Raw genomic sequence first — 18,722 nt, forward strand, 5'->3', positions numbered from 1 at the left:
GCTTTAAGGTTAGGGTAAGGGGCTTGAGAATGTGGGAATGCATTATGTCAATGAGTGTCCACTCAAAGATAGAAGTACAAGTGTGTGTGTGTGTGTGTGTGTGTGTGTGTGTGTGTGTGTGTGTGTGTGTGTGTGTGTGTGTGTGAATTAACACAGTATGAATAGAAATTAATTGCACATTTGTTTATAAGTTCTAACAAATGATTGTGAATAAATGTAAGCAAATAAAAGCATTGTTATTCAGAGAGTGGAAATGAATGAGTTCCTGAAGATCTCTGAGAAACTCACTGACTGATCAAATTCATAAGTAAACTGTTCGAACATTCTATTGAGAATTTTTTTCATGACGATTCCTTCTAGGTTTGAGCAACACTGGTTGTTATTTTAGAGCCACGTGTGAAACAGCAGGAAAAGACCACTTTAATGTTTAATGTTTATAAGATAATAAAGTGGGAACTAATGTTTGGTTTTAGACCCAGTAATGGATGAGTGGATGCTGTGTCTCATGAATATGTTACAGAATTAAAAAAAAAGAATGGTGAAAAGAAAGAATGATGAATTCAGGTCACATCTGTGCACATTTTCATTTTAAATGATGAAGCATTTGTGAGACTGATTAGTGAAGTTAACAGACTGTAGTGTTAGCGGAGAGTTAGCATTAACTGGACTTAAGGAATATGAGATTTAAGGTTGTCATCAGGTCAACACTCAGAATAGAGCCCAGTGATCTTTAAACCTCCTAGAGACCAATTAGGCCAGGTTGAGCACTACTTAATCATTTAACGCACGCACACACACATGCGCGCGCGTGTAAATCAGTTCTTAACACAGAGCACAACAGACAATGCTGATATCGCCTCTCTCTCTCTCTCACACACACACACAGAGAGAGAGAGAGAGAGAGAGAGAGAGAGAGAGCTGTTTATTAAAAGCAGTTATTCTGTGTTCTGTGATCCTTTTGGGAAAGCTGTAACTGTGTCTCTCTCTCTCTTAGGACCTCTTTGTCCGTTTGTCTATCTCTCAGTGCAGTGATGGATATCGGGGGTTTGGAGACGGTGGTGGCGAACTCAGCATATGTCTCAGCTCGTGGCAGTTTGGATGCTTCAGCTGTTGCAGCAATGCGAGATAAAAAGTATCGAGCTAAACTGAATCTTCCACACATCCGAGAGTGTGAGCACATGAAGACCACAGTAGACTCTGCCTTTGACAGCATGTGTGTTCACCAGCCAATTGGAAAGCTGCTCTTTCAGCAGTTCCTCTCCAGTGATCTCACCCACAGAGCTGCTGGAGAATTCTGGAAGGATGTGGAAGACTACAGCATGGTGTTGGAGAAAGACCGTGTGCAGAAAGCACAGAAAATTATTAACCGGTACTTTGACATGAGTTCTGAAGACTTCTGCAGCTTCTTGGAGGAGAAGACAATGGAGCATGTGAAGGAAAACCACCAGAATGCCAGGACTGATCTATTCAAGGAGAGCGAGCAGCAGCTGCTGAAACATCTGGAGGCCAGCACGCTGAGTGGGTTTAAATCTAGCCCCTACTTCCTGCGCTATGTTCAGTTTAAGTGGTTGGAGGGACAGGCAGTGACAGAGGACTGGTTCATGGAGTTCCGTGTTCTCGGGAAGGGCGGCTTCGGTGAGGTGCACGCCTGCCAGATGAAGGCCACCGGAAAGATGTATGCCAACAAGAAGCTGAAGAAGAAATGGCTGAAGAAGCGCAAAGGCTATGATGTAAACAAGAAACTTATAAATATTCAGAATTAAAGATGGATGGAATTCACATGACCAAGGATATCATCTGTGTGATAAAAGTGGTGTGTGTGTGTTTCAGGGCAGCGCGAGAGAGTTTCTTTTGCTGGTGCTATGTGGTTGCTTGACTTTTCGGTGGGGGTGCTCTGAAATTTAGGGGTTCCCATTAATGTACCGATCTCTACAGTATAATTACTTCCACCAAGGAGGCTTGCTTGTTTGTTTGTTTGTTTGTTTGTTTGTTTGTAGGATTATGTAAAAACTACTGGCCTGATTTTCATGAAACTTGGTGGAAAGGTGTAGCATGGGCCAAAGAAGAACCCATTCCATTTTGGAGCAGATCCAACTCACAGGGCAGCTCGATGAATTTAGTTTCATTTTCATTAATGTTATGACATTTGGCCCTGGTGGAAGTCTGTGCTCTCCGCATGCCCTTCTAATTTCTATTGCAACACCTCCAACATACATACACACACGTCCATCGTACCCATTCTGCAACAGTTACAATGCCATTCTGTGTTAAATATAAGGTTCACAAATCAGCCTACACACACACCTCTGAATATAAAATTTCACACAGTTAAACCATGACCAGGGCTTGCACACAAGCTGCAACAGCAGAAACAGAGGTTTGTGAATGTTTCAGCCTCAGACTCACAAACTCACACTGTCAGTCACCAACACCTTGACCAGTGCATCAAAAGTGTTCCATAAGCCTAAAGTTATCTGAATCGCATAGAAATAATGATAAGGAGTCAGATTCATTAATAATTGCCAACAGAGGAAAAAATTCATGCACTTACCATTCAATATCTTCATAACAAAACAATGCACTTGTTTATTGAGTCTCCACACGTGGACGTTATGAAGTCTTAAAAAAAAGATACATTATCATATCGCTAAGTTACAAAAAAAATTGCTCTCGAGGTAACAGGATGTGAAAGTCAAAAGTTCACTGTGTGCTGTGTCCATCGGCTGAATCAGATCATCTGTGTTGGTTTTATGTTTATTTAGTCTAAAAATAATCTGTTTTATTTTTAATACATTTATTTATTTTTCAAATTATAAATTAGAGCATCCACACATTAAAAATGAAAAAAAAATCTAAATAAAATCACATAAATTTCTTGGGGGTGCAAAGGAGATACTATGGCTATCCTAGGGGTAGCTACAGCACACCCAAGCCCCTCGCTGGTGCCACACATTGGTGGGTGTGCAGTTAGTGAGTATATGTACAGTTAGAGAGAGAAAGAGAGAGAGAGAGAGAGAGAGAGAGAGTGCAGTCAGTGTGTTAAATGTTCTTGGTGGCTGCAGTGAGTTTGAAACTCAAGTTAAACAGCAGTTGAAGACAGTGAATAAATCAAAGGTTTATGCTAATTAGTTTGATGTTAATGAGACCAAGAACATTTAACACACTGACTGCACTCGCTCTCTCTCTCTCTCACTCTCTCTCTCTCTAACTGTACATATAGAGAGCGTGCACGTGACATCACGAGGCCATGTGATATTTGTTTATTTGCCATCTTGGACGGCATGGCCGCGCATAGAACTTAGACGAACCCATTCTAATTATCAAGTGTGTGGGAGTAGATCTTTCGAGAATGGTTATATCTTGTTCAGCATTTGGTTGTACCAATAGACAGGGCCAAAAGGAGGGACTGTCATTTTATAGATTCCCCGCAGACGAGGAGAGACGCGCAAAATGGGTGTCTGCTGTGCGAAGAGAAAACTGGAACCCCAGTTCTACCAGCCGAATTTGTAGTGAACACTTCATATCAGGTAGGTGTGATCTTCTAATTCAATACTCCTAGTACATCTGTTAAGTTGATTTTCGGATTGAATGATAACTGCATAGTCAGTGATTTGTGATAATTTTTTTTCAGACAAAAACATACATATTTACAACCCTGTCATTATCTGGAACTGAGTTTAGATTTTGAACATTCTTACGATAAAACGTCCTGCATAGTCTCTTTATGATAAACGTCTTAATGCCACTTACCCGTGAGGTTATCAAGTAGACATTCTTCTTCGGAACCTTCCAGAGGTATAGTTGGGATACCCATCCCGCAACAAAATATTTATAAGCTTCCAGGCTCTTGTAAGCTTTGAGGGCTTTGCCAGTGTAACACGATTCACGATTAACAAGAAAATTGTAAATGTCGTGGTAGGCCAGATCGGGCAAATCGCCGGCACCACAGCTCTGAATTTCCCTGAACAAGGATTGCGGCAAGTTGTACAGATCTGCAATCCCCAACCTGGAACACTTTTCCACGTAACGCTGCCTCACGTCACCTTCAAGATGCTGAACAAACTTAGAAAAGTTATCGCGCGATGTAGATGGGTTTTTTTCCGAATTTTCTTGGGGATTACTCCCTGGATGCATTACGCTCATGCAAGGTAAACAATCCTGAAGCCGTCCAATATGGCGGAGTAAACACGGACGGGTCACGTGACTGCACATCCTCTATACTCACTAACTGCACACCCACCAACGGGTGGCACCAGTGAGGGGCTTGGGCATGCTGTAGCTACCCCTAGGATAGCCATAGCATCCCTTTTGCACCCCCAAGAAATGTATGTGATTTATTTAGATTTTTTTTTTTTTCATTTTTAATGAAAGAGTCTTTCTGGGAAAAGATGGATGAAGTGGTAGAACGTATACCAAGGGAGGAGCGTGTGCTGATAGGAGCAGATTTCAATGGACATGTTGGCGAGGGAAACAGAGGAGATGAGGACGTGATGGGCAGATATGGTGTAAGAGAGAGAAATGTGGAAGGGCAAATGGTGGTTGATTTTTCAACGAGGATGAATTTGGCAATAGACAATACATACTTTGAGAAGAAAGAGCAGCACATGGTGATGTTTAAGAGTGGAGGAAGATCTACACAGGTGGACTACATACTCTGCAGAAGGGGTAACCTGAAGGAGATTGGAGACTGTAAAGTGATGGCAGGGGAGAGTGTAGCTAGACAACATCGAGTGGTCGTGTGCAGGATGAGCTTGAAAGTGAAAAAGAGGAAGCGTGAAATAGTGGAGCTGAAGATTAAGTGGTGGAAACTAAAAGAGGTTGAACATCAGAAGGAGTTTAGGGAAGAAATGAGACAAGCAATGACTGGTCATGGAAGTCTGCCAGAAGAGTGGAATACTACTGCTGTACTAGTAAGAGAGGCAGCAAGGAAGGTGCTAGGGTGGCCATCGGGAAGGAGGAAGGAAGACAAAGAGACATGGTGGTGGAACAAAGAAGTGCAGGAAATTATAAAAAAGAAGAGGCATATCTGTGACGAATCTCAGTCATCCAGGTACATAGTAATCTGTGGTTGGTTTTATCAGCCACCTACAATGCAGCCATCAGCATTCTGATTCGGATTCTATGATGATCCATGAGAGGATAAATATTGGATACTCCCTATTAGTCAGACAGAACCGAGGAAGCCTTTAGGATGAGAGGCGAAACATTTTCAAGAATCTTCAAGCAAGTCCAGTTGCTCTCTTCAACCAACCACAGATTACTATGTACCTGGATGACTGAAATTCGTCACAGATATGTTTCTACGCACTTTGGGATGAGATCCCTTCGACTGGTGCGGGAGTATGAGAGGACTTCCAGAAAACTGGCAGACATCTTAGCCAGAGAGGATCGTTCATTTTTGTCAACCTGGAACGACCATCATTGAACAGAGGTGGGGGTCTATGACATCTATCAGCCACCTACAATGCAGCCATCAGCATTCTGATTCGGATTCTATGATGATCCATGAGAGGATAAATACTGGATACTCCCTATTAGTCATACAGAACTGAGGATGCCTTTAGGATGAGAGGCGAACCGTTTTCAAGAATCTTCAAGCAAGTCCAGTTGCTCTCTTCAACCAACCACAGAAAAGAGAAGAGGCTAGCAAAGAAGAATTGGGACAATCAGAGAGATGAGGAAAGCAGGTGGTTATACAGAGAGATGAGACAGAAGGCAAAAAGAGTGGTAGCGAAGGTGAAAGCAGATGCATACCAGGAGTTGTACGGAAGACTGGAGACCAAAGAAGGAGAGAAAGACCTGTACAGACTAGCTAGGCAGAGAAACAGGGACGCGAGGGATGTACAGCAGGTAAAAGTGATGAAAGATGTAAATGGAAATGTGCTGACAAAGAGAGTGTATTAAGAAGGTGGAAAGAGTACTTTGAGGATTTTTTAAATGAGGAGAATCCAAGAGAGAAAAGGTCAGATTCATTGGAGACAGCAAATCAGGAAGCAGAGTTGGTTAGTAAGGATGAGGTGAGGGCAGCCATGACAAGAATGAAGACTGGGAAAGCAGTCGGACCAGATGGTATCCCGATTGAGGCTTGGAGATGTTTGGGTGAGACGGCTGTAGAGTTCCTAACGAGATTGTTTAATAAGATCCTAGAGAATGAGAAAATGCCAAATGAATGGAGAAAGAGTGTGCTAGTCCCAATATACAAGAATAAGGGAGATGTACAGAGCTGCAGTAATTACAGAGGAATAAAATTGATGAGCCACACCATGACGTTATGGGAAAGAGTATTGGAGGCGAGACTGAGAAGAGAGGTATCAATCTGTGAACAGCAGTACGGGTTTATGCCAAGGAAGAGCATGTCGGATGCAATTTTTGCTTTAAGAATGTTAATGGAGAAGTACAGGGAAGGCCAGAGAAAGCTACATTGTGTGTTTGTAGACCTGGAGAAGGCATACGATAGAGTGGTGCAAGACATGTATGAAAACAGTGAAACAGCAGTGAGGTGTGCAGTTGGAATGACTGAATGGTTCAAGGTGAAGGTGGGACTCCATCAAGGATCTGCTTTGAGTCCTTTTTTGTTTGCCATAGTGATGGATAGCTTGATGGATGAAGTGAGGCAAGAGTCACCATGGAACATGATGTTTGCGGATGATATTGTGATATGTGGTGAAAGTAGAAAGGAGGTTGAGCTGGGTTTGGAGAGATGGAGGGATGCATTGGAACGAAGAGGAATGAAGGTGAGCAGTAGCAAAACAGAATACATGTGCATCAATGAGAATGGGGATGAGAGTGTAGTGAAGATGCAAGGAGTAGACGTAAAGAAAGTTGGTGAATTCAAGTACCTGGGGTCAACTGTGCAGGAAAATGGGGTCTGTGATAGTGAGGTGAGAAAGAGAGTGCAGGCAGGGTGGAGCAGTTGGAGAAGGATTTCAGGAGTCATTTGTGATCGGAAAGTCCCAGCAAAAGTGAAAGGTAAGATGTATAGAACAGTACTGAGACCAGCTGTGATATATGGATTGGAGACCGTACCCTTAACAAAGAGACAGGAGGCAAAGTTGGAGGTGGCGGAGTTGAGGTTTGCAATGGGAGTGATAAGGTTGGACAGGATAAGGAACGAGCACATCTGAGGGACAGCACATGTGGAGAGCTTGGGAATTAAGCTAAGAGAGATGAGACTGAGATGGTATGGGCACATCCTGAGAAGAGATGCAGAGCATGTGGGAAGGAGAATGTTGAGGATGGAGCTGCCAGGCAAATGAAAACGAGGAAGGCCAAAGAGGAGATACATGGATGTGGTGAGAGAGGACATGAAAGTGGCAGGAGTGGTAGAGAAGGATGCAGAAGACAGGGAGCAATGGAGACAAAAGATCCGCTGTGGCGACTCCTAATCAGGAGCAGCCAGAAGAAGAAGAAGAAGAAGAAGTTTGATGTTAATGAGGGGAAATATGAATGAATGCTGTTTAATGCTGTCAGTGTCAGAGGTTTGAATATCAAACATGAAACTTTACTGTGGAATTAATGGTTTCACATAAACTATTATTCTTCAGTGAATAGTTATATTTTGTCTTCAACTGTTTATTTTAGATTTCAGTCATTTTCACATTGCAATGATAAATTAATCAATATCATTGACACACCCACCCACCCACCCACCCACGCACGCACGCACACACACACACACAATTATAAGCCTCAATTCTCTCTCTCTTTCTCTCACCATCATTGTTGCACCACAGAATGAATATATATAACATATACCATATACTCTGTGTGTGTGTGTGTGTGTGTGTGTGTGTGTGTGTGTGTGTGTGTGTGTGTGAGTCAGAGTGCAATGGTGGAAAAGAGAATCCTGGCAAAAGTGCACAGTCGCTTCATTGTCTCTCTTGCATATGCTTTCCAAACCAAAAGCGACCTCTGTCTCATCATGACTATCATGAATGGAGGAGATCTCAGGTACACACACACACACACACACACACACACACACACACACACACACGCACACACACACACACACACACTTCACTAACTAAAATGAAAACTATGGCACAATAAATAAAATACACAACAGCCATTAGAAATCAATCTGGTCCAGTCAATTAGGGATTTGTGGATCGGTTTCTCTGTCCCCATTTCTCTCTCTGTCTGGACGTGTCCCTTTCTCTGTCCCTGTCTCTCTGTCTGTCTCTCTGTAGGTATCACATGTATAATGTAGATGAGAAGAATCCAGGCTTTAGTGAAGTACGAGCGACTTTCTACTGTGCTCAGATCATCTGTGGATTAGAACATTTACACCAACACAGAATCATCTACAGAGACCTGAAACCTGAGAATGTTCTCCTCGATGATGCAGGTAAACACACACACACACACACACACACACACACACACACACACAGAGAAATCACCTGTTTTGTAAGATTCATCTTTTCTATTGTGTGTTGTTTAAGGTCATGTTCGACTGTCTGATCTCGGGTTGGCTGTTGAACTTCCCCCAGGAAAAGACAAAACTAAAGGATATGCAGGAACACCAGGTTTTATACACACACACACACACACACACACACACACACACACACTTTAGGAATTGAACAGATGGATACGGATTACTGTTGTATAGTTCTTCATTTTTGCTGTTAAGAGAATAGGACACCGAAACAGGAACTACAACTGGGGAACAGGAAAACCAGGAAAACTAGAGCCTTAGAACTTGGAACTGAAGGGAACCAAAAGTGAAAACACAACACACAAGAAAATCCTCAGAAGAAGCCAAGGCAAACAGAGTAACATAAACACAATGAGTGTAAATTACAGACAAAGACAAAGAAATGCGGGTCAACAAACTGCACACAGGCAAGTTGGATCATCAGGTGCTGATGCCAGTGGGTGGAGCCAGAATAGTCAAGTCAAGTCAAGTTTATTTGTATAGCGCTTTTAACAATAAACACTGTCGCAAAGCAGCTTTACAGAATTTGAACGACTTAAAACATGAGCTAATTTTATCCCTAATCTATCCCCAATGATGAAGCCTGTGGTGACAGTGGCAAGGAAAAACTCCCTCAGACAACATGAGGAAGAAACCTCAAGAGGAACCAGACTCAAAGGGAACCCATCCTCATTTGGGCAACAACAGACAGCCTGACTATAACATTAACAGTTTTAACATGAAGTCAGTTAACTTCAGTGAATAGGAACAGGGGAAACAGGAACCAGAACGGACCGTGATGCTGGTTATTATTTGAATTCCACACTTCAAAATTACAGAGTTCAGAACTAACCTACAGCCACACATCTCACTGCAGCTCAAAAAAACATTTAAATGTTTAAGACACATTTAAAGAGGAAAAACTTTAAAGTTTTAAATTCATTTACAGATTTATCCAAAAACTGATTTCTAATTGAAAACTCTAATACAAACACATCAAAACAAACACAAATAAATTTTACTGCTAATTTACTCTCTCTCTCTCTCTCTCTCTCTCTCTCTCTCTCTCTCTGTGCATGCTTTCAGGGTTTATGGCTCCTGAGCTGCTGCAAGATAAAGAATATAACTACACTGTGGATTATTTCACTCTTGGAGTCACACTGTATGAGATGGTGACAGCTAAAGGACCCTTCAGAGTCAGAGGAGAACAGGTACACTGACTATAAAAAGTTTACACATTGTTTTTTCACATTTAATGTGTAACCAACAACATTAAAGTGAAAAAAAACTTGCAACAACCTGGTTGCATCAGTATAAACACCCCCTAATTAATAGTTTGGTAAATTATGCTTTGCTTGTAATACAGCACTCCGTGTTTATAGTTAAGAGTCGATCAAATTAGCACATGTTGATTTGGCAATTTTATTTTACTCTTCCTTACAATAATGCTCCAGATCTCTCAGATTGTGAGGAGATTCCTGTACACAGCCCTCTTCAAGCCATTCCACAGGTTTTCAATAGGATTTACATCCAGGCTCTGACTGGTCCATTCCAAAATGCTGATATTCTTCTTCTGAACACATTTCTTTGTTGACTCTCAACGTTTCTTCCTCATGCCATCTCAGGGAGTTTTTCTTGCCACCATCGCACACTATTTGGTCTCCAAAAATGAAAGTTTGATTTTTGAAATCTAAGATAAGATGACCTTTATTGTCCCACAATGGGGAAATTTCTTGTTTGCAGAAGTACAGTGGTTAGCAGCAGAAGAGACATATCAAGCCACACAAGTAAAAAGATATATATTATACCTAAGATAAATACTAAATTAGAGGAATTATGAAGTAGATGAAACAAACTTATTGCACATATCAGGTGGTCGTAATCGCTAAAGATAAAAAACAGAAGAAAAAGAAAACAATGCAACAACTATTGACAGACATACAGGTTGTTAGGACTAGGACTGTTTTGGCCTCTAGAGGCCGCTGTTATTTCCTTTTCATGTCGTGTTTATTTTGGCCTCTAGAGGCCGCCACTGTTCCTGTGTTTTGTGTTTGTGTTAATTGCCTAATTATCTTCACCTGTGTCCTTAATTAGTTTGTCTATTTATACCCCTGAGTTCAGTCCTCTTGTCACGGAGTCTTTGTGCTGTTATGTTTATCTCCAGTTTCCTTTGTACTGTGTTTTTTGATCTTCTTAGCTTTTGAATTTTTGCACTTTGCTTTTCTTTTGGATTATACTCTTTGGTTTTTTTTGTCTTTTGTTTTGCCCTGTATATAGTGTATATAGTTTAAATAAACCTTTTGATTCTTTTTCTACTTCCGCCTCACGCCTCTGCATTTGAGTCATCCCCCTGGTGGCCTAGTGGGGGTTTGCTGGATTATCACACCAACGAACCAGGTTCGAATCCCAGCAAAACCCTAACAGAAAGACTCCGTCATGACCGACTCAGCAGAGGCTGCTTCAACTGTCTACCCGGCCAACCTTCAGGGAATTATGGCAGCTTTGACACGCTTCGGAGCGACCATGGACGCTCATGGACGTACGCTCACCAGCCAACGTGAGGCCCTCGCTCGCCACGAGGAACTGCTTCAGCAAATTGGGAAAACCCTGGCACAGCTGACATCTCTGCCTGCATCTCCTGCTCCTGATCCAGTTCCTGCTCCTGATCCAGCTCCCACTCCTGCTCCAGTGCCTCCTGCAATGCTGCCTTCTTCACCTCGCGAACCCAGCCTTCCTGCACCACAGAGGTATGACGGCAAGCACAGTGAGTGCCGAGAGTTCCTTACCCAGTGTCAACTCACCTTTGAGCTTCAGCCTACCACCTACACTACGGATCGCCGCAAGATTGCCTTTGTGATCACCTTATTAGCTGGTAAGGCGCGAGCCTGGGCTACTGCTATCTGGCAAAGACAGGGACCTGAGTGCTTTGATTTCCAGCTGTTTTCTGAAGAGATGCTTCGGGTCTTCGATCAGGCAGACATCAGTACCGACGCAGCCCGAAAGCTCATGTCCATCCGGCAAGGAGGAAGCGTCGCAGATTACGCCATCTCGTTCCGAACACTCGCAGCAGTAAGTGGATGGAACGAGACTGCCCTGGTGTCAGCCTTCCACCATGGTCTGTCTGACCCCATCAAGGACGGTCTGGCCTCTATTGGATGCCCAAGTGACCTCGAAACCCTCATCTCACATGCTATTCGTCTGGACAACAGGATGAGAGAACGCCACCAAGCCTTGAGCCCCCCCAGCCTCCCTACCTCTACCTGGAGACCGTCTACCTCCTTCAGTGACTGTCCAGAACCCATGCAAGTGGGTCGTACTCGCCTCTCCGCATCTGAGAGGGAGCGCAGAAGGAGGGACAAGTGCTGCATCTACTGTGGCAAGCCTGGTCACTTCCGAGCATCATGTCCCGAACTCTTGGGAAAAGGACCGCCCCGTCCAGCCGAGGGAGGGTTGTGACGGGGCCTACCCTCTCTCCCGGACTCCCTGGCCAAGGAATCTACATCCCGGTCTCCATCTCCTGGGGTGAGTCTGTCCACTCTTGTCAAGCTTTGATAGACTCAGGGGCGGCTGGGAACTTTATGGATATTCACTTCGCCCAAAGCATCAATATTCCGACTGCACCTCTTGAAGTCCCACTGTCTGTGTCTGCCCTCGATGGCCAAGCGTTAGGTGATGGAAGAGTCACCCAAGTTACTTCTCCAGTTTTCCTCCAGTCTCAAGGTCACAAGGAAGAAATATCCCTGCACCTGATTCCTTCACCTGAGTTCCCAGTTATTCTAGGCCTTCCTTGGCTTACTCGCCACAACCCTCGCATAGACTGGGTAACAAGCCAGGTTGTGGAATGGGGCCCTGCATGCCATGCCTCTTGTCTGCTCTCTAGCTCTCCTGTGTCTCCTGCCGAGCCCCCTGATCTCACCGAGTTATCTCAAGTTCCCACAGAGTACTGGGATCTCAAGGAGGTATTCAGCAAGAGCAGGGCCGCCGTTCTTCCTCCGCACCGGGCCTACGACTGTGCCATCGACTTGCTCCCTGGGACTACCCCTCCTCGTGGCAGACTGTTTTCACTCTCTCAGCCAGAACGCAAGGCCATGGAGGAATACCTCAAAGATGCCCTGGTCTCTGGGTTTATTCGACCCTCCACTTCACCTGCTGGAGCCGGCTTCTTCTTTGTCGGCAAGAAGGATGGGGGGCTCCGACCATGTATTGATTACAGGGGCCTGAATAAGATCACTGTGCGCAACCGATATCCCCTTCCGCTGATGTCCACAGCTTTCGACCTGCTCCAAGGCGCCACCGTCTTCACCAAGTTGGACCTACGGAACGCATACCACCTCATCCGTATCCGACAGGGAGACGAGTGGAAGACTGCCTTTAACACCCCGTCTGGGCACTACGAATACCAGGTGATGCCCTTCGGACTCACCAACGCACCAGCTGTTTTTCAGGCCCTAATCAACGACGTCTTAAGGGACATGATTAACCTATACGTTTTTGTCTACCTCGACGACATCCTTATCTTTTCCAAGACCGTGCAGGAGCACCGCCACCATGTCCGCCAGGTTCTCCAGAGGCTGCTACAGAACAATCTGTTCGCCAAGGCCCAGAAATGCGAATTTCATGTTCCCGAGGTCTCCTTTCTGGGATTTATTGTACGGACAGGCCAACTCCAAATGGACCCTGCCAAGACCCTGGCCGTCCGGGATTGGCCTACTCCCAAGTCCGTTAAGGAGGTTCAGCGGTTCTTAGGATTCGCTAACTTCTACCGCAAGTTCATCAGGAACTTCAGTTCTGTGGCAGCACCCATGTCAGACCTCACCAAAGGGACAGGTGGATCTTATGGCTGGTCTCCTCAGGCAGAAAAAGCGTTCAAAGACCTCAAGGACCGCTTCTGCACGGCACCCATTCTGGTTCTCCCGGACACCTCCCAACCATTCATCGTGGAGGTGGACGCCTCGGACAGTGGTGTCGGCGCGGTGCTCTCTCAACGTTCGGAAGGAAAGCTGCACCCCTGCGCTTACTTCTCCCACCGCCTGAGTCCTGCTGAGTCCCGGTACGATGTGGGGGATCGAGAACTGCTAGCGGTCAAACTGGCCCTTGAGGAGTGGAGGCACTGGCTGGAGGGAGCACAACATCCATTCCTGGTTTGGACTGACCACAAGAACCTGGAGTACCTCCAGCAAGCCAAGAGACTGAACCCTCGACAGGCTAGGTGGGCCCTGTTTTTCAGTCGGTTTGACTTCACCCTCTCATACCGCCCCGGCTCCAAGAACACCAAACCTGACGCACTGTCCAGACTGTTCTCTGCCACTAACAGGGAGAATGAAGTCGGGCCTATTATCCCTGTGTCCCGGATTGTGGCCCCTGTCCGCTGGGGTATTGAGGAGGCTGTCCGACGAGCCCAACGCCAGGACCCCGGTCCTGGGACGGGGCCACCAGGCCTCTTGTACGTCCCACATCAAGCCCGGGCCAAGGTTCTCCAGTGGGGTCACTCTTCCCCTCTCACCGCCCACCCGGGAGCTCGGAGGACCCTGGACTTCCTGAAAAGACGCTTCTGGTGGCCTAACATGGAGAAGGAAGTAAGGTCATTTGTCCTGTCCTGTGAGGTTTGCACCAGAACCAAGAACCCACGACAGCGTCCCCAGGGCCTCCTGCATCCTCTGACCATTCCCCGGCGTCCCTGGTCCCACGTGGCAGTCGACTTTATCACGGGTCTCCCTGAGTCACAAGGTAACACGGTCATTTTGGTCTTAGTTGACAGATTCTCCAAGGCCTGCCGCTTCATACCACTGTGCAAACTCCCCTCTGCTCTTGAAACTGCGAAACTTTTGTTTAATCATGTCTTCCGAGTCTTTGGTCTTCCACAGGACATCGTCTCAGACCGAGGGCCCCAGTTCTCCTCCCGAGTGTGGCACGGGTTCTGCAAGGTCATCGGAGCCACTGCCAGCCTCTCCTCTGGGTTTCACCCACAGTCCAATGGTCAGACGGAGAGGCTCAACCAGGACCTGGAAACCACCCTGCGAGGCCTGGCTATGGATAACCCGACATCGTGGAGCACCTGGCTGCCATGGGCGGAGTACGCCCACAACACCCTGCAGTCATCGGCCACCAAGCTGTCGCCATTCCAGTGCCAATTCGGGTTCCAGCCACCTCTGTTCCCGGACCAGGAGGAGGACGCGGGGGTGCCCTCGGTCAACCAATATGTGAGACGGTGTCGCAAGACCTGGAGCAAGGTCAGGAAGACCCTCATACAGACCTCCAGAACCAACCAGACTCAGGCCAACCGCCATAGAAGACCTGCACACGCTTTCCGCCCTGGGCAGCGTGTTTGGCTGTCCACTAAGGACCTTCCACTGCGGGTGGAGAACCGCAAGCTTGCTCCTCGCTACATTGGCCCCTTCAAGGTGGTGCGCAGGGTGAACCCTGTCTCCTACCGGCTCCAGTTGCCCCGGACTCTGAGGATCAACCCCACTTTCCATGTTTCCCTGTTACGGCCCGTACTGACGTCTACGTATGCCCCTGCCCCTAGGAACCCCCCACCCCCCCGCATCTTCCAGGGGCAGACTGTGTTCACTGTGAATCGCCTGCTTGACTCCCGCCGGGTCCGTGGCGGGTTGCAATATCTGGTGGACTGGGAGGGCTATGGTCCTGAGGAGCGCTGCTGGGTTCCTGCTCGGGATGTCCTTGATAAAGAACTATGTCGGGACTTCCATTCGGCCCATCCGGATCGCCCTGGGAACGTCAGGAGACGCTCCTAGAGGGGGGGGTCCTGTTAGGACTAGGACTGTTTTGGCCTCTAGAGGCCGCTGTTATTTCCTTTTCATGTCGTGTTTATTTTGGCCTCTAGAGGCCGCCACTGTTCCTGTGTTTTGTGTTTGTGTTAATTGCCTAATTATCTTCACCTGTGTCCTTAATTAGTTTGTCTATTTATACCCCTGAGTTCAGTCCTCTTGTCACGGAGTCTTTGTGCTGTTATGTTTATCTCCAGTTTCCTTTGTACTGTGTTTTTTGATCTTCTTAGCTTTTGAATTTTTGCACTTTGCTTTTCTTTTGGATTATACTCTTTGGTTTTTTTTGTCTTTTGTTTTGCCCTGTATATAGTGTATATAGTTTAAATAAACCTTTTGATTCTTTTTCTACTTCCGCCTCACGCCTCTGCATTTGAGTCATCCCCCTGGTGGCCTAGTGGGGGTTTGCTGGATTATCACACCAACGAACCAGGTTCGAATCCCAGCAAAACCCTAACACAGGTGTGAGTCTACTGTGAGCAGTGCTGGTTGTACAGTCTAACAGCTGCAGGAAGGAATGATCTGTGGTAACGCTCCTTCACACAGTTAGGGTGGAGCAACCTCCTGCTGAAGGAGCTCTGCAGTCCAGTGAGTAAGTCCTGTAGGGGGTGGGAGTCGTTCTCCATCATAGATGACAGCTTAGCCATCATCCTCCACTGGCTCCAGGGGGCATCCCAGCACAGTCTTGGTTAAAGCAGCAAGTTTCTGTGCTGCTTTAACCAAGACTGTATAGACTTGCTATATCCACTGTACACACACGCGCACACACACACATGGTGTGAGACTGAGACAATGAGATGGTGAAACAGTGAGATGGTGGAAGAGTAGGATGGTGAGACAGTGGGATGTGAGATGGTGAGACAGTGGGAAGGTGAGACAATGAGACAGACAGACAGCAAGACAGTGGTACAGTGTGACAGCTGGATGAGGAGACAGTGAGAGAGTGGGACAATGAGACAGTGGAACAGTGAGACAGTGGGACAGAGGAACAGTGAGACAGGAGACAGTGAGATGGTGTGACAGTTGGACAATGAGACAGTGGAACAGTCAGACAGTGGGACTGAGGACAGGGAGATGGTGAGACAGAGGGATAGTGAGATGGTGACAGAGTGGGACAGTAAGAGAGAGGGATGGTGAGACAGTGGGACAGTGAGACAAAAGGACAGTGAGACTGTAAGATGGCAAGACAGTGAGATGTTGAGACAATGGGACAGTGAAACGGGGAACAGTGAGGTGGTGAGATAGTGAGAAAGTAAGATGGCAAGACAGTGGGACAGTGAGGCAGCAAGACAGGGAGACAGAGAAAGTGATATGGTGAGACAGCAGGACAGTGAACACACACACAATATATTATGATTATTTCATTAGTGTTAACAGAACCATTCCTCTGCTGGTGTTAATGACTGAAGTGTGGAATTGAAGCTTCACTCTGAGGAACAGACCAGGTCACGACTCAGGAGGACATGCTGAAATGGAGGTTTTACTGTTCGATAAGATGGACGAGTTACACCCACCTCACTAACACATTTCAGTGTAAGGTTTTATTTTAGCCACATGGTCATGGCTCCCACAACCCTGATAGATAAGTGGTATAGATAGATCATGGATGGATGGTCAGGGGTTCAGATTTTTCATTAATGACCAGAACACTGTGAGCTCAAATCCCCAGACTGACAGTGAGTTGTTGCTGTTTTGTAATTGTTGTTGTTGTGAATTAGGTGGAGATCAATGAGGTGACAAGGCGGATCCTGAATGACCCCCCCCATTACCCCCCCACCTTCAGTAATGAGCTGAAGCAGCTGTGCAATGGACTGATGGAGAAAGATCCGGAAAAACGCCTGGGCTTCAAAAACAACCAGTGTTTGGAGCTGAAAAGTCAACCGTTCTTCAGAGAACTGCAGTGGGGTCAGCTGGAAGCAGGTATACACACACACACCAAATATCTCATCTCATCTCATTATCTCTAGCTGCTTTATCCTGTTCTACAGGGCCGCAGGCAAGCTGGAGCCTATCCCAGCTGACTACGGGTGAAAGGCGGGGTACACCCTGGACAAGTCGCCAGGTCATCACAGGGCTGACACATAGACACAGACAACCATTCACACTCACATTCACACCTACGCTCAATTTAGAGTCACCAGTTAACCTAACCTGCATGTCTTTGGACTGTGGGGGAAACCGGAGCACCCGGAGGAAACCCACGCGGACACGGGGAGAACATGCAAACTCCGCACAGAAAGGCCCTCGCCGGCCACGGGGCTCGAACCCGGACCTTCTTGCTGTGAGGCGACAGCGCTAACCACTACACCACCGTGCCGCCCTCACACCAAATATACTTTAAAAAAAAAAAAAACAGGCACTATGAAGAGCTGCACTGAGGTCTGCTGGAGACAAATAAAAGCACCATATAACTAAATCTCTCTCTCTCTCTCTCTCTCTCTCTCTCTCTCTCTCTTTCTCACTCTCTCTCTCTTTGTGTCTTTCTCACTCTCTATCTCTCTTTGTCTTTCTTGCACAGGTCTTCTTCCTCCTCCATTTGTTCCTGATCCTAAGATGGTCTATGCAAAGAACATTGATGATGTGGGTGTCTTCAGTACGGTTAAAGGTGTAGTGTTTGATGCCAAAGATAATGAGTTTCATAATGAGTTTGCATCGGGGAACATCCCGATTCCGTGGCAAGAAGAGATGATAGAGACTGGAGTGTTTAAAGAGCTGAATGTATGGGGTAACGATGGGAAACTCCCCAACAATCTTGACCTCAACTACATCCAGAGCAAAGGAGGAGGGTGTGTTATACTGTAGAGAGAGATTCAATAGGTTCAAAAAATTCAATAAATAAATCCACTAGATAGGCAAGAAACACACTGACTTCTCCCTCACTCCCTCACTCACTCACTCTCTCTCTCTCTCTCTCTCTCTCACACTCACTCACTCACTCACTCACTCACACTCTCTCTCTCACTCACTCACACATTTGTGTTACTCAGTGTCACATCTGCTACTTTTGTTATATTTTCATTTACCTGTATCAGTCCCTTCTGTTTACTGATCACACACACACACACACACACACACACACACACACACACAGCTGAAAGTTATTATTTTTGCTCCTGAATCTACCATGAGTCACTTCCTAATAGGGAAATACAACCTCAAATCATAAAAAAGTTGGGACGGTGTGGAAAGAATGTAAATAAAAAAAGAAAGCAGTGATTTGTAAATGTACTTTGACTTGTATTTCATTACAGACAGAATGAACCCAATATTTCATGTTTTGTTGGTCAACTTCATTTCATTTGTTAATATCCATCCATTCCTGCATTTCAGACCTGCAATACATTCCAAAAAATGTTGGGACGTGGGAAATTTAAGGCGAGTAATGAAGTAAAACAATTAAATAATGATGTGATGTGAAACAGCTGATGTCATCAGGTGACTGTAATCATGATTTGGTACAAAATCAGTATCCAGGAAAGGCCGAGTCTTGGAGGAGTAAAGATGAGCCGAGGATC

The 18,722-nt window shown here is 45.9% G+C and overlaps 1 protein-coding gene across 1 annotated transcript; it reads left to right on the top strand.

The window, feature by feature from the left end:
• The first annotated feature begins 1,031 nt into the window (after nt 1-1,031).
• On the top strand, nt 1,032-18,009 carry grk1b (G protein-coupled receptor kinase 1 b). Its single transcript, XM_060913025.1, has 7 exons — nt 1,032-1,730; nt 7,823-7,950; nt 8,193-8,350; nt 8,448-8,531; nt 9,509-9,633; nt 16,926-17,127; nt 17,726-18,009. The coding sequence occupies exons 1-7, from the start codon at nt 1,032-1,034 to the stop codon at nt 18,007-18,009; spliced, it is 1,680 nt and encodes a 559-aa protein (XP_060769008.1).
• The last annotated feature ends 713 nt before the right edge of the window (nt 18,010-18,722 follow it).

The sequence above is a fragment of the Neoarius graeffei genome, chromosome 28 (genome assembly GCF_027579695.1).
Source record: "Neoarius graeffei isolate fNeoGra1 chromosome 28, fNeoGra1.pri, whole genome shotgun sequence".
NCBI classification, from domain to species: domain Eukaryota; kingdom Metazoa; phylum Chordata; class Actinopteri; order Siluriformes; family Ariidae; genus Neoarius; species Neoarius graeffei.